General features: G+C 43.0%; 1 protein-coding gene across 3 annotated transcripts in view; it reads right to left on the reverse strand.

Moving 5' to 3' along the window:
- The window catches only part of brf1b (BRF1 RNA polymerase III transcription initiation factor subunit b), a 329557-nt gene that overhangs the window by 121274 nt on the left and 193629 nt on the right, over positions 1-14654 (reverse strand). For all 3 annotated transcript variants that reach the window (XM_028822170.2, XM_028822169.2, XM_051920111.1), the window contains one exon: positions 12500-12766. In XM_028822170.2, the coding sequence (XP_028678003.1) occupies positions 12500-12766 (267 nt within the window). The remainder of the gene's footprint in view (positions 1-12499; positions 12767-14654) is intronic.

Raw genomic sequence — 14654 nt, forward strand, 5'->3', positions numbered from 1 at the left:
CTGAGGTCAAGAGCGCTCTGGAGCAGGTTTTCATCCAGGATGTCTCTGTACATTGCTGCAGTCATCTTTCCCTTTATCCTGACTAGTCTCCCAGTCTCTGCCGTTGAAAAACATCCCCACAGCATGATGCTGCCACCACCATGCTTCACTGTAGGGATGGTATTGGCCTGGTGATGAGCGGTGCCTGGTTTCCTCCAAACAGGACGCCTGGCATTCACACCAAAGAGTTCAATCTTTGTCTCATCAGACCAGAGAATTTTCTTCAGGTGCCTTTTGGCAACTCCAGGCGGGCTGCCATGTGCCTTTTACTAAGGAGTGGCTTCTGTCTGGCCACTCTACCATACAGGCCTGATTGGTGGATTGCTGCAGAGATGGTTGTCCTTCTGGAAGGTTCTCCTCTCTCCACAGAGGACCTCTGGAGCTCTAACAGAGTGACCATCAGGTTCTTGGTCACCTCCCTGACTAAGACACTTCTCCCCCGATCGCTCAGTTTAGATGGCCGGCCAGCTCTAGGAAGAGTCCTGGTGGTTTTGAACTTCTTCCACTTACGGATGATGGAGGCCACTGTGCTCATTGGGACCTTCAAAGCAGCAGACATTTTTCTGTAACCTTCCCCAGATATGTGCCTTGAGACAATCCTGTCTCTGGGGTCTACAGACAATTCCTTTGACTTTATGCTCTGACATGACCTGTCAACTGTGGGACCTTATATAGACAGGTGTATGCCTTTCCAAATCATGTCCAATCAACTGAATTTACCACAGGTGGACTCCAATTAAGCTGCAGAAACATCTCAAGGATGATCAGGGGAAACAGGATGCACCTGAGCTCAATTTTGAGCTTCATGGCAAAGGCTGTGAATACTTATGTACATGTGCTTTCTCAATTTTTTTATTTTTTAATAAATTTGCAAAAATCTCAAGTATACTTTTTCACGTTGTCATTATGGGGTGTTGTGTGTAGAATTCTGAGGAAAAAAATGTATTTAATCCATTTTGGAATAAGGCTGCTTAAAAGCTCAAAGGGCACGTATTGATTTTTGACTTTGTTTTTCTCCGTCTCTCTCTCTCTCTCTCCCTGCTCCTGACGGAGGGGGTGTGAGCTGCTGCCTTCAACAGCTTTGTACCGGCGGTGCTTCGCATACTTAAAAGCCAAACAGCCCTATTGATTTGTTTGCTTTCCTCTGTCTTTATGACAGTCTCTTCTCCTGACGCGCACTCCTTTGAAGAGGAAGATATGTTTGCATTCTTTTAATTGTGAGACAGAACTGTCATCTCTGTCTTGTCATGGAGCACAGTTTAAACTTTTGAAAAAGAGACAAATGTTTGTTTGCAGTGTTTGAATAACGTTCCTGTCTCTCTACAACCTCCTGTGTTTCTGCGCAAATCTGTGACCCAAGCATGACAATATAGAAATAACCATATAAACATATGGTTTCTACTTCGCGGATTTTCTTATTTCGCGGGTGGCTCTGGAATGCAACCCCCGCGGTGGAGGAGGGATTACTGTATATAATTCTCTAAGCTGCCGCCAGAGCGGCACGACACCCATGAAAGCACGCAGGAAGGAGCCATATATAGATTCTCTAAGTGGCCGCCAGAGCAGGCAAGACACCTATGAAAGCACGCAGGAAGGAGCCACGCCCACCAACTCTAAGACCATTGGATACGACGAAAACTTGCACAGCCACGCCCACCAACTCGGACGCGACGCCTCGAAAAACATGCCGTCATTTCTGTTTGTCTGTGCCACAGTCCACATGCAGCTCTGAGCCACGTTGACTTTTCATTAGTCAACCTCAGTGGAACCTTGGTTCACACAGAGGCAGTGCCAGAGAGAGACAGAGGCACACACAGGCAGCCCGAGAGAGAGAGCCGCGCACACACACAGGCAGCGCCAGAGAGAGACAGAGGCACACACAGGCAGCCCGAGAGAGAGAGCTGCGCACACACACAGGCAGCGTGAGAGAGAGAGCCATGCACACACACGGGCAGCGCGAGAGAGTCGCGCACACACACAGGCAGCACGAGAGAGAGAGCCGCGCACACACACACAGGCAGCGCGAGAGAGAGAGCCGCGCACACACACAGGCAGCGCGCGAGAGAGAGAGCCGCGCACACACACACAGGCAGCGCGAGAGAGAGAGCCGCGCACACACACAGGCAGCGCGAGAGAGAGAGCCGCGCACACACACAGGCAGCGCGAGAGAGAGAGAGCCGCGCACACACACAGGCAGCGAGAGAGAGAGAGCCGCGCACACACACAGGCAGCGCGAGAGAGAGAGCCGCGCACACACACAGGCAGCGCCAGAGAGAGAGCCGCACACACACACAGGCAGCGCCAGAGAGAGACAGAGGCACACACACAGGCAGCACGAGAGAGACAGAGGCACACACACACAGGCAGCGCCAGAGAGAGCCACGCACACACACAGGCAGCGCGAGAGAGAGAGCCGCGCAATCCTTTAAAACTGAGGTTAAAACACAATGAAGGGAGCAGTCTTTAAAAACCAATAAGCCCTGTGCCTCTTTTTCATTAGCGTCTCACCTGCTTCACCGATGCAGGCCCTGCAACAGTCGAGACGCTCTCTCAGCAGCTGACCTTCTCTGTGCCTGACTCCACTACTGTCAGTCGCCTGATTAAAAATGGCCTTTTGAAGGGGAGCTATGGACCCGCTATACCACAGGAACACATTGCCTTTGAGCCTGCTCTCGCTCACTCTAACATACTGGCTTTCTCTCTCTCCTCACTCGCTCGCACACTGCACAGGGGAGAAATGCCCGCAGCACGACTCCACCCGGAAACCGTTTCAGCCACACTTCCACAACCCCTCGCTACGCTGTGAGTGCGTTGATTATTTATTTAAAAATGGCCTTTTGAAGGGGAGCTGTGGATCCGCTATACCACAGGATCACCTGTGACATTGCCTTCACATTGTTTTCCTTCTGCGGTGGGTTGGCACCCTGCCCAGGATTGTTTCCTGCCTTGTGCCCTGTGTTGGCTGGGATTGGCTCCAGCAGATCCCCGTGACCCTGTGTTCGGATTCGGCGGGTTGGAAAATGGATGGATGGATTGTTTTCCTTTTATTTATGATCCCGTCGAACAGATCAGACACCCAGGCAAACAACACTGAATAATCAATAGCTGCAACCACTTTGCCCGCCCCAACTCCTCACCTGAGTCGGTTTCATCTGTGTTCAGCAGTGTTTCCCAAACTCGGTCCTGGTGAACCCCTGTGGATGCAGGGTTTTGTTCCAACCAGATTCCTAATCATTAATGCCGGCGAAACTCATCAGGGATAAGTCGGTTTTTCAAACGCAGCCGTGTAGCAGATTAGTCTAGCAGGATGTAATAATCCGAGATGAATGTGCGCCCCCGCGCTGAGTGAAAAGCCAATGTATATTGAGTCTAGAAAACATGATCAGCAAGTCTTTGATAGGCTGCAACAAAATGATGAAAGAACGGGCGCATTTTTTTCTCACAAGCTAGGTGGGTGGGTGTTAGTTAGTTAATTAGTTACTCGAAGGATTTCAAGATTTAATATGCACAAGCGGTAACACTGCAAAAGCAGCCCAAACCAGAAAAGTGGCCGACAAATTAAACACGTGTGCATTGTACTTACTGAAAGCAGCGTTATGGATTTTGCAAATGTTCATTTTTTCCCTCTGCTTAAAAAACATTTAAAAAGCGGCGTGATTATGCGGCTATACGCCGCAGGTTGGTATGCAGCGTGTAAAACAGTTTGTTGCGGATAATTTGCCTTTTACTTTAACACGAAGACAATTTCCTGTTAGATTTGCCTTTGCGATAACAATTAATAAGGCACAGGGCCAAACTTTCAAAAAGATGTGCATGTATCTGCCAAAACCAGTTTTCAGTCACGGACAGTTGTATGTTGCTCTCTCCAGAGTTCCATCTTTTCATTCACTTACTGGTATGTCTGCAGGAACACGTGCAGTGAGCGAGCGACACACACACACATACAGGCGAGCGAGTGCTGGACGCATAAGAATAATAATACTTCATTACATTGATATACCTGTGTTTTCAGTATTCAAAGCGCTATCCACACAGGGAGAAACCGGGAAGCGAACCCAAAATCTTCCACAGTCTCCTTACTGCAAAGCAGCAACACTACCATTGCGCTACAAGGCAGTTAAAGAATGCACTGGGCTCGATTTTGTTTTCACTTCTGTTTACAGCGATCGGATCGTAGCGTGCATTATTGCAGTGTTACTTTTCTTGGTGGCTTATTACATTACGGATGTTTCACATGTTAATTTTTTTCCCTGTGCTTAAAAGACATTAAAAAAGTGTTTCTCAACTGTGACTCCGGAACAACTCAGTACGCAAGCTATATTAAGCGTCAGCAACGAAGACTCGCTACACCTTAATGAACAAGTGCTGAAACTTATTCCTACTGACGAAGTAACTTTCACCAGCGTGGCCTCCATCGTCACAGACGATCCCGCTTTCAGTCACGGACAATTGTATGTTGCTCTCTCCAGAGGTCCATCTTTTCATTCACTCACAGTGGTATCCACAAACCCACCCCATTTGGACAACTGTGTCGTTCAAGAAGTGTTCACCCATCAATACATAATTATGCGGCGGCTAGTAAATAAATAATCCATAAAAAGAAATATGTGGAGATTAAAATCAATAGAAAAACTTTTCTAAAAACCACGAGGTAAAATGTCACAGGAAGTAATACATTAAAACAAAATGCCAGCTGCACATAGAAGGTAGCAACGTGAAGATAATCTTTCAGCATTTTTAGACGAGCGTCCGTATCGTCTAGGTGTGTGAACAGCCCCCCTGCTCAATCCCCATACGTCAGGATCAGAGAAAGTCAGCGCAAGACAGAGAGAAAAATAAGCAATCTAGCTTCTCAGCCATCTGCCAATAGCGTCCCTTGTATGAAATCAACTGGGCAAACCAACTGAGGAAGCATGTACCAGAAATTAAAAGACCCATTGTCCGCAGAAATCCGCGAACCAGCAAAATATCCGTGATATATATTTAAATATGCTTACATATAAAATCCGCGATAGAGTGAAGCCGCGAAAGGCGAAGCGCGATATAGCGAGGGATCACTGTATATAGATTTAATGAAGACTTTGAAGCACTGCACTTGATTTGAACATTGTTGCACTTTGTTTTCGTTGACTTTTTGAATAAAAGCACTTTTGCACATTTTATACATCATCCCCTTGCTCAAATGTTATTGCCTCACTGTCTAGCTCACGGTGACATTACCGACGGTGTTGGGTTCAAGGGCTCCCTAACAGAAGATGGGAGCATGGAGCAAAACCCGCATCATCACAAGTTGATGCTGAGATGTGTCTGCTGCTTGAACAATGTGGTGCAGCACTTATTTGGGCTGTAATCTGAGGTGCAGTTACCTGGTGATTTCTGAGGCTGATCATCATAGCATTTAAGTTTTTGCCCGAAGAAATTTTTTAGATTGACTGACCTTCATTTCTTAAAGTAATGTTGGTTCTCTTTGCTAAGGTGAGCTGTTCTTGGCATATTATGGACTACTACAACCAGAAAAAAATAGCCTTCTCTGAAATAGGGCTATTTGCACCTATGCTGTCTTGATATAATAAAGCCATTAACATGGCAACAAACTCCACAACTCCTTTTAAAAAAGCATACACAGTGATTATTATTATATATTGATCATAGAGACAGAGACCCGGTGCAGTGTGGAATAAAAAAAAGACAGGAGGGGGAATGGTCATCTATGTGAAACAGGAATGGTGTAAAACAGCACATTATACTTAAAAACTACAGTTTGTAATTCAGATATTGAAATTTTGTGTCAGAATTTATCCATGTTATTTGCCCAGGGAGATAAATAACATCATCCTTATGTTTATATTCCTCCCTCCACAAATGGAGACTTAGCACAAATGATTCATTCTGTCACCAACACTTTAATGATGACTCACTCCGACCCTGCAGTTATAACATGTGGTGACGTCAACCATGTGTCTTTGGAACAAATAATGACTAATTTCTATCAGTTTGTGACTTGTTCAATTCAAGGCAATAATAAACTGAACCTGCTGTATTCAAATGTTAAAGATGCCTTTTAATGTAATCTGCTTGTTCCTTCAGGCAAATATGACTACAACCTGATTCATCTTATTTCCAGCTGCAAGCCTGTTATGAGACGGTAAACTATTACCACCAGAATAGTGAGGAAGTGTAGCCTGGAGGCTGAAATGGACAAATGTGAATTGTATGCATTCTAAATAATTATATATTATATATTATTCCATATTTACCCGACGAGGTAAGAAGACGGTATCGTGGCAGCAGAGCCGGCACTAAGCTAAAAAAGAAGCGGCTTGCGAGAAAGTGGCGTTTCAAGCCTTCGGTGCCTTCTGTGATTCTGGGGAATGTAAACTCAATCTCAAATAAGATCGACGAACTGGCTGCGCTGGTGAAAAATGTAAGGACCTACAGAGAATGCAGTTTGTTGTGTTTCTGCGAAACGTGGCTAAATAACACCATCCCAGATGCCAACGTGGAGCTACCCGGGTTTAGCACAGTTAGAGCGGACAGAGATGCAAGTACCTGTGGTAAGCACAAAGGAGGAGGACTCGCTCTCTATGTTAATACACGGTGGTGTCACTCTGGACATGTTAACGTCAAAATCTCCACTTGCTGCAGGGATATCGAACTGTTGGCCGTAAGTTTACGTCCCTACTATTTGCCCAGAGAGTTTGGACATGTCATTGTTGTTATTGTATACATTCCTCCTCGGGCAGACGTGGAGTCAGCGAGTGACATCATCCATTCCGCTGTTGCTAAGTTACAAACGCAGCACCCTGAGGCGCTTGAGCTAATCGCTGGAGACTTTAACCATGTGACGCTGGACAAAACATTGCCTTCATTCTCCCAGTATGTGGACTGTAACACCCGGGGAAATAAGACTATTGATTTACTGTATGCAAACGTTAAAGACGCATACAGCGCCACCCCGCTGCCTGCGCTTGGGAAAGGAGATCATAACCTGGTTCAGCTTCAGCCTCACTATAAACCAAAAGTTAGAGTCCTACCTGTAACCACACGATCATTCAGGAAGTGGACCCCGGAGGCTGAGAATACTCTGAGAGAACTTTTTGGAACTACAGACTGGGATATCCTGCAGGGATCTCATAATGAGAACATTGAGGAAGTTGTTGACTGCACTACTGACTACATCAACTTCTGTATGGACATTGTAGTTCCTGTAAGAATAGTACGCTGCTATGCTAACAACAAGCCATGGATTACAAGTGACATCAAGGGCCTTTTGAATCAGAAGAAAAGGGCTTTTAAAGACGATGATCAGCATGAGCTCAAGTGCGTGCAGAAGGAACTCCGAGTCCAACTCAGGGCGGCGAAGGAGCAGTACAGGAGAAAGCTGGAGCAGAAGTTGCAGAATAACAGCATGAAGGAAGTGTGGGATGGGATGAAGATCATCACTGGCTGCAGCTCGAAGCGGGGTACCACCATTGAGAGAGACGTGAAGAGAGCAAACCAAATGAACAACTTTTTTAACAGGTTTGACCACCCTAACCCACTCTCACTCTCACCTCGGAGTACTGCACCCTCCACACATCCTTCTGCTGATACCAGCATAGGAAAAACATCCCCACCCATAATAACAACAGCGCAAGTGAGCAGAGAGCTGAGGAGACTTCGTGCCAGCAAAGCAGCGGGTCCAGATGGAGTATCTCCACGACTGCTGAAGGTCTGTGCATCGGAGCTGGGGGGTCCTCTACAGCGCATCTTCAACCTGAGCCTGGAACAGGGGAGAGTCCCGAGGCTTTGGAAAACATCTTGTATCACCCCAGTCCCAAAGGTATCACGTCCTAGTGAGCTGAATGACTTTCGGCCTGTTGCTCTGACATCACATGTGATGAAGACCATGGAGAGGCTGCTGCTTCACCACCTTAGGCCACAGGTTCAACACGCCCTTGACCCTCTGCAGTTTGCATATCAGGAGAAGGTGGGAGCGGAAGATGCCATCATCTATATGCTACACCGATCCCTCTCTCACTTGGACAGAGGCAGTGGTGCTGTAAGAATTATGTTTCTAGACTTCTCTAGCGCCTTCAACACAATCCAACCTCTGCTCCTTAGGGACAAGCTGACAGAGATGGGATTAGATTCATACCTAGTGGCATGGATCGTGGACTATCTTAAAGACAGACCTCAGTATGTGCGTCTTGGGAACTGCACGTCTGACATTGTGGTCAGCAACACAGGAGCGCCACAAGGGACTGTACTTTCTCCGGTCCTGTTCAGCCTATATACACCGGACTTCCAATACAACTCGGAGTCCTGCCATGTGCAAAAGTTCGCTGATGACACTGCTATCGTGGGCTGTATCAGGAATGGGCTGGAGGAGGAGTATAGGGACCTAATCAATGACTTTGTTAAATGGTCCGACTCAAACCACCTACACCTGAACACCAGCAAAACCAAGGAGCTGGTGGTGGATTTTAGGAGGCCCAGACCCCTCATAGACCCAGTGATCATCAAAGGTGACTGTGTGCAGATGGTGCAGACCTATAAATATCTGGGAGTGCAGCTGGATGATAAATTAGACTGGACTGCCAATACTGATGCGCTGTGCAAGAAAGGACAAAGCCGGTTATACTTCCTTAGAAGGCTGGCTTCCTTCAACATCTGCAATAAGATGCTGCAGATGTTCTATCAAACAGTTGTGGCGAGCGCCCTCTTCTACGCAGTGGTGTGCTGGGGAGGCAGCATTAAGAGGAAAGACGCCTCACGCCTGGACAAACTGGTGAGGAAGGCAGGCTCTATTGTTGGCATGGAGCTGGACAGTTTAACATCTGTGGCAGAGCGAAGGGCACTCAGAAGGCTCCTATCAATTATGGAGAATCCACTGCATCCACTTAATAGTATCATCTCCAGACAGAAGAGCAGCTTCAGCGACAGACTGCTGTCACTGTCCTGCTCCACAGACAGATTGAGGAGATCGTTCCTCCCCCAAACTATGCGACTCTTTAATTCCACCAGGGGGGGTAAACGTTAATATTTAACATTATACATAGTTATTGTCTGTTTTTTTCACCTGTATTATTATCATTCTTTAATTTAATATTATTTATTGTATCAGTATGCTGCTGCTGAAGAATGTGAATTTCCCATTGGGATTAATAAAGTATCTATCTATCTATCTATATTAATTTACCCTCTACAATTCCAATCACCTCACACCCAGATAAACAGACAGTAGCTCTGAGAATCTTCTTTGCGACTTGAGCTTTGTCGGTGGGGGGATGGGATACCAGGCTGCTTGCGCTGATCGACACATTTGCAAAACCAAAGACACTGATGGAGAGGTGCGAAGGAATTTAAGATGGCCTGGGATTACGAGTTTTTTCATAGACTTCAAATATTCTAGCGTTAAGGGCTTTGATGATGGTAATTACCCACCGTACTGGGAGTTGGTGCTGTGTGCTAATGTCTTCCCTTCTACTCCCTCTGCAGAATGGAAAATTGACAGCCACTCCATCTCCAATGTCACTTCCACGTCCATCCGCCTGGACCCTCCCCTTCCTGCCACTTAAACACATAACCTGGAAATTGGCCATATTGATTTAGTTCATATAAAGAACTCTGGTCTGAAAAGACTACTACGCATTTACTGAGTGTTTTTTTGTTTTCTTATCCAGTTATATGAGCTCACCAATGTGGTGCCCCAACTCCTTATCTTTGTTTTATTATATATATAACAAAGATAAGGAGTTGTAAATACACTATTTATTGTGAGATTTTTGAGACCCCGACAACTGGTCTCCCCACGTAACATGTCTGTTGCCTGATGGCTGATGCGGAGAACATTTAAAACCAGCCACTGACCTGGCCATGTGTTCACTTGCTGTTTACTCATGTGTGCATGAGGTCAGTTTACTCTTTTAATATGATAAGGGACCAACTGCAGGATAATGGTCGTTTTACTGCATGCACGCTGTGGTGTCTGAGAATGCTGAAGAGACAGCTCCCGTTTGCATAACTTTGAAATGACAATAAAACTAATTTTTTTTTTTTGAAATCTGGACTCATTTTCTTTTCACTTGTTTAAGTCTGTGACCCACACATTGCAATATAGACACACACACACTTATCCTATCTCAGCAAAACAAGATACAATGCAGCCCTAGCTTTGGCATATGAGAGAAAAATCAAAGTATTGGAACTAAAATCCACAGAGACGTGAAGAATACACAAACTCCTCATGGACACCAACATTGAATCCTTGAGGCAGCAGCACTAACTTCTATGGTGACCATGTCAAACTATATTGCATCTTTAGTAAGATTTTGTAGCCACTACTAATAGAGTGAAAACAAATACAGTAAATGTCTTTAGAACAAATATTTAAGAAATGTACAATGATATGCAAGTTTGCCCATCATTAATAATGGTAGTTGTCTCTACCGGACATCAACTGCAGTGATTTCTAAAAGTGTTTAAAATGTGAGCATGAGAGACATATATACATGTATACTAAGTGCTTAAGACACATATAAAAGACACATATGTATTCAGTAGCACCTTATTGATAAATAAATATATAGTATAGGTTAATGTGGAATTTTTTTCTCACAAGTGCATGTTTTTAATTCCTTTTAGTGCATTATTAATGAATCCACAACCACCTGCTATAATCTGTCTTCCATGAAAAAGAACAGCTAGAAGATGTTCAAGTTTAGTGGAAATACAAAGCTTCATGCTAGACAAGCAAAAAGACAAACAGAAAGATGAGAGCTACCACTCTTGCTATTATACATAACAGTGAAATCTAAAAATGTTCCAACCCACTTCTGTCAATACTATTTTTCTGTGATCCCAAACACTTCCTAAATAGAGGTTGCATTAAAGAAAAAGCCCATGAAAATTTAAACAGCAGATGCTGAAGAATTAATTTCATAGGAATAATAGGGTTTAATTCCTGCAAACCATATTCACAACACACTTTCACTACCCATTATCATAAACACCTAATTTTGTGCAGAGAAAATCAACTAAGCTCATCACAATGTATCCTGTCCTGGGCCCTGTCCCATACGCACCCTTAGCCTCCCTTCCTGGAAGTGCTGGGATGAGCTGGGCCAGGGCTGGCAGGGGGAGATGGAGTTAGGCAGATGAGACGGCCCTCCACTCTCACACTCAAAGCTTGCTAAGGATTCTTCTGCAGGTTCACCTACGGAAACTTTGTTATGACTTTTACTTCAAGATAGTCAAGTTCAATTGTCTTCTATGTGCTCCACCAAAAGCCATGAGCGACTATGGAAGGGCCAATCCAAGCAGTTCATTAAGCCATGCAATCGGTAGTAGCAGTGGGTGATGTGTACAAAGGACATGGGCTTAATGAGTGCAAACTTACTAGGAACTCCTTGCTCATGGAGAACAACTGTCAGCTATGGCAAAATGGGTTACTCACACATTTTGGAGCCAGGTACACACATATTGATCCATTCAGTGTAGCATACATGTACCCCTGGACATGTAAAGGCATCATAGACCCACTGCAGACCCCTGACAGATCTCTCCGAATTTGTTTTATTTTTTTTAAATTTTATTTTATTTTTTTTAATTTGCATGGTAGCTAATAGGTGCAACTAGACTGCCAGTGTCAAGAAATGGGTTACATGTTAATAATAGCGGATAAGTAAATCCACGGGAATGGAATACAAGGATATCAACAACTCTAATTTGTCTCCTTCAACCAGTTCCAGAGCAGGGAATGCGATTTTACTCCTAAGCTTAAGATTCTTTTTATTTCATCCAGCTCTAAAACTACTAGTCTGTCTACTGCAGGCATATTTGTCAGTGTTTCTATCGCCAATGGTTAGGCTTAACTAAATGAATAAAGCCACTGATGACCAGGACAAGGCATGCTAATTTCCACACAACTGTAGGAGATACATTGGCTTTCTAGAAGATTTCTTATAATTCAATTTCATGAAAATATGCTTAACAAACACAAAATTGTATACTGCAATACAAGTAGCAGGGAAATTATTCTAAATGATACCTATATGGAATAAAACAGTATCTAAAAACACTTCATGACAACATGCTTGCTTTTTCTTGATAAATTAGTAGTAGTCTTACATAGGAATTAGTTTCTAAATTATTATTCATAATATATAATTAACAATATAACAAATGTATTATGGAGTCCATAAATAGCATGAACAGTAAGAGAAAGGACAGAGCTAATGTTAATTTTACAATAGTAAAGATGCATTAACAAAATTTATGGACAAGATTATGCAAGTTTCCAAAGTTAAAAGTGCAATATGAGACATTTGCTTTGCATTCCTATACAAGTCCATTCTCAACCTTTCACCACAAAAACTGTCATTTTTTACATCAGATCTTGTTACATTGAAAGAGTCAAACTACTTGTGAAAACTTAAAAAATGCAGATAATAAGAAAAATGAATATAGTTATACTTACTACTTTCTTTTTTGTCTTCTATACATTCCTTAATGGATTCTGTAAGGCCGAGACTTGCAGCAGTTGGTAAGGGACCCAGCAATGAAGTGAGGGATGGGGTTTTGGAGGCTGGTTGACACTGTCCATCGACACTTTCAGGGTTTTTCTGCTGCATTTTATTATACAAATCCTTGCTAAGATGATTAGATGCCACTGTGAGTTCTTCATCTTCTGCTTCTGATTCACCATGAATTCCAGAGGTCAAAGAACTGCTATCATCCAATGAGTCTGAAACAGAATTGGTTTACATTTACCAGTTCTTAGATTAAATAAAAAACATTGACAATTTTTAAAGTTCACTATAGCAAATACCAATTGAAACAAAGCATATCATTGACAGAGATCAACAATTATTTCAATAGTACATTTTCATACATAGCATACAGCTCAAAGTGCTTCACAAGATATCAAAAAACAGAATAAAAGAAAAATAATTTAAAATTAACAAGAAAAATAATAAACAAATACGATACAAACAATAAATCAATGCACACTTACATAAAATTAATATATAATTAATAGAATATTAGAAACAAACAAAACTTTAAAAATAATTAACTTGTTTCTAATTTTGTCTAACACAGAGGTACCATTTAACATAATTACTATGCCTCTACATGTAAATTACTTTAACAAGCAAATGAAAATTGCATAAACAAGATAGAAACAGAACAAAAATGAGCATTCAATATCTATAACAAGTAAGCATTGTACTTTGGTAGAAGAAACTAGTGCTGGGTGGTATGACCAAAATTCTGTATCACAGAATTTTTCAAAATTATACTGGTTTCACGGTATTCTACGGTATTTTTTTCCCCCATGCATGAGTTAACCACATTTTCCACTGCAATTACTGCTAACTAAAAATAACCTATTCCACTGTCATGAGAATTGTACAAAAAAACATTTTAATGTGCACACAAGTACTAATACAGGTTTGCATGGCCCCATAAAGTGATAGTTTTCAAGGAGGGGGGCACTAATGAAGAGAAGGAATCACATTGCATGACAGTTGCAGTCAAAATATAGAACCTTTTTATTGAACAAATTTTGCAAACAACTTAACTAAAAATTTGACAACATATTGTCAACCCTCCAAAGAGGCATTTAGACTTAGTAAAATATCCAGAGGTGCTTGTCAAAAGTTGTATTGCACTGAACATGTCTTAGAAAAGGAATAAATAGTAAATATTTTTTGAAAACCAACTAGACTTTCTGTTAATGTTAACAATATCTGTCCAATGACACATTAAAGTGACTTTTAAACAACTTTACCATCATTAAACTGCATAATATTTAAACTAATAAATAATAACAATAAAATAAATAATAGTGCAACTTCCAGTACTAATACTATTACAGTAATCCCTCCTCCATCGCGGGGGTTGCGTTCCAGAGCCACCCGCGAAATAAGAAAATCCGCGAAGTAGAAACCATATGTTTATATGGTTATTTTTATATTGTCATGCTTGGGTCACAGATTTGCGCAGAAACATAGGAGGTTGTAGAGAGACAGGAACGTTATTCAAACACTGCAAACAAACATTTGTCTCTTTTTCAAAAGATTAAACTGTGCTCCATGACAAGACAGAGATGACAGTTCAGTCTCACACTTAAAAGAATGCAAACATATCTTCCTCTTCAAAGGAGCAAACAAATCAATAGTGCTGTTTGGCTTTTAAGTATGCGAAGCACCACGGCACAAAGCTGTTGAAGGCGGCAGCTCACACCCCCCCCCCCCCCCCCAAGTCAGGAGCAGAGAGAGAGAGGGAGAGAGAGAGATAGAGAGAGACAGATAAAAAAATCAATACGTGCCCTTCATGCTTTTAAGTATGCGAAGCACCGTTCAGCATGTCGCTTCAGGAAGCAGCTGCAGCTGCACAAAAGATAGCCAACGTGAAGATAATCTTTCAGCATTTTTAGACGAGCGTCCGTATCGTCTAGGTGTGCGAACAGCCCCCCTGCTCACACCCCCCTACGTCAGCGCAAGAGAGAGAGAGAGAAAGTAAGTTGGGTAGCTTCTCAGCCATCTGCCAATAGCGTCCCTTGTATGAAATCAACTGGGCAAACCAACTGAGGAAGCATGTACCAGAAATTAAAAGACCCATTGTCCGCA

This window comes from Erpetoichthys calabaricus, chromosome 16 (assembly GCF_900747795.2).
Source record: "Erpetoichthys calabaricus chromosome 16, fErpCal1.3, whole genome shotgun sequence".
NCBI classification, from domain to species: domain Eukaryota; kingdom Metazoa; phylum Chordata; class Cladistia; order Polypteriformes; family Polypteridae; genus Erpetoichthys; species Erpetoichthys calabaricus.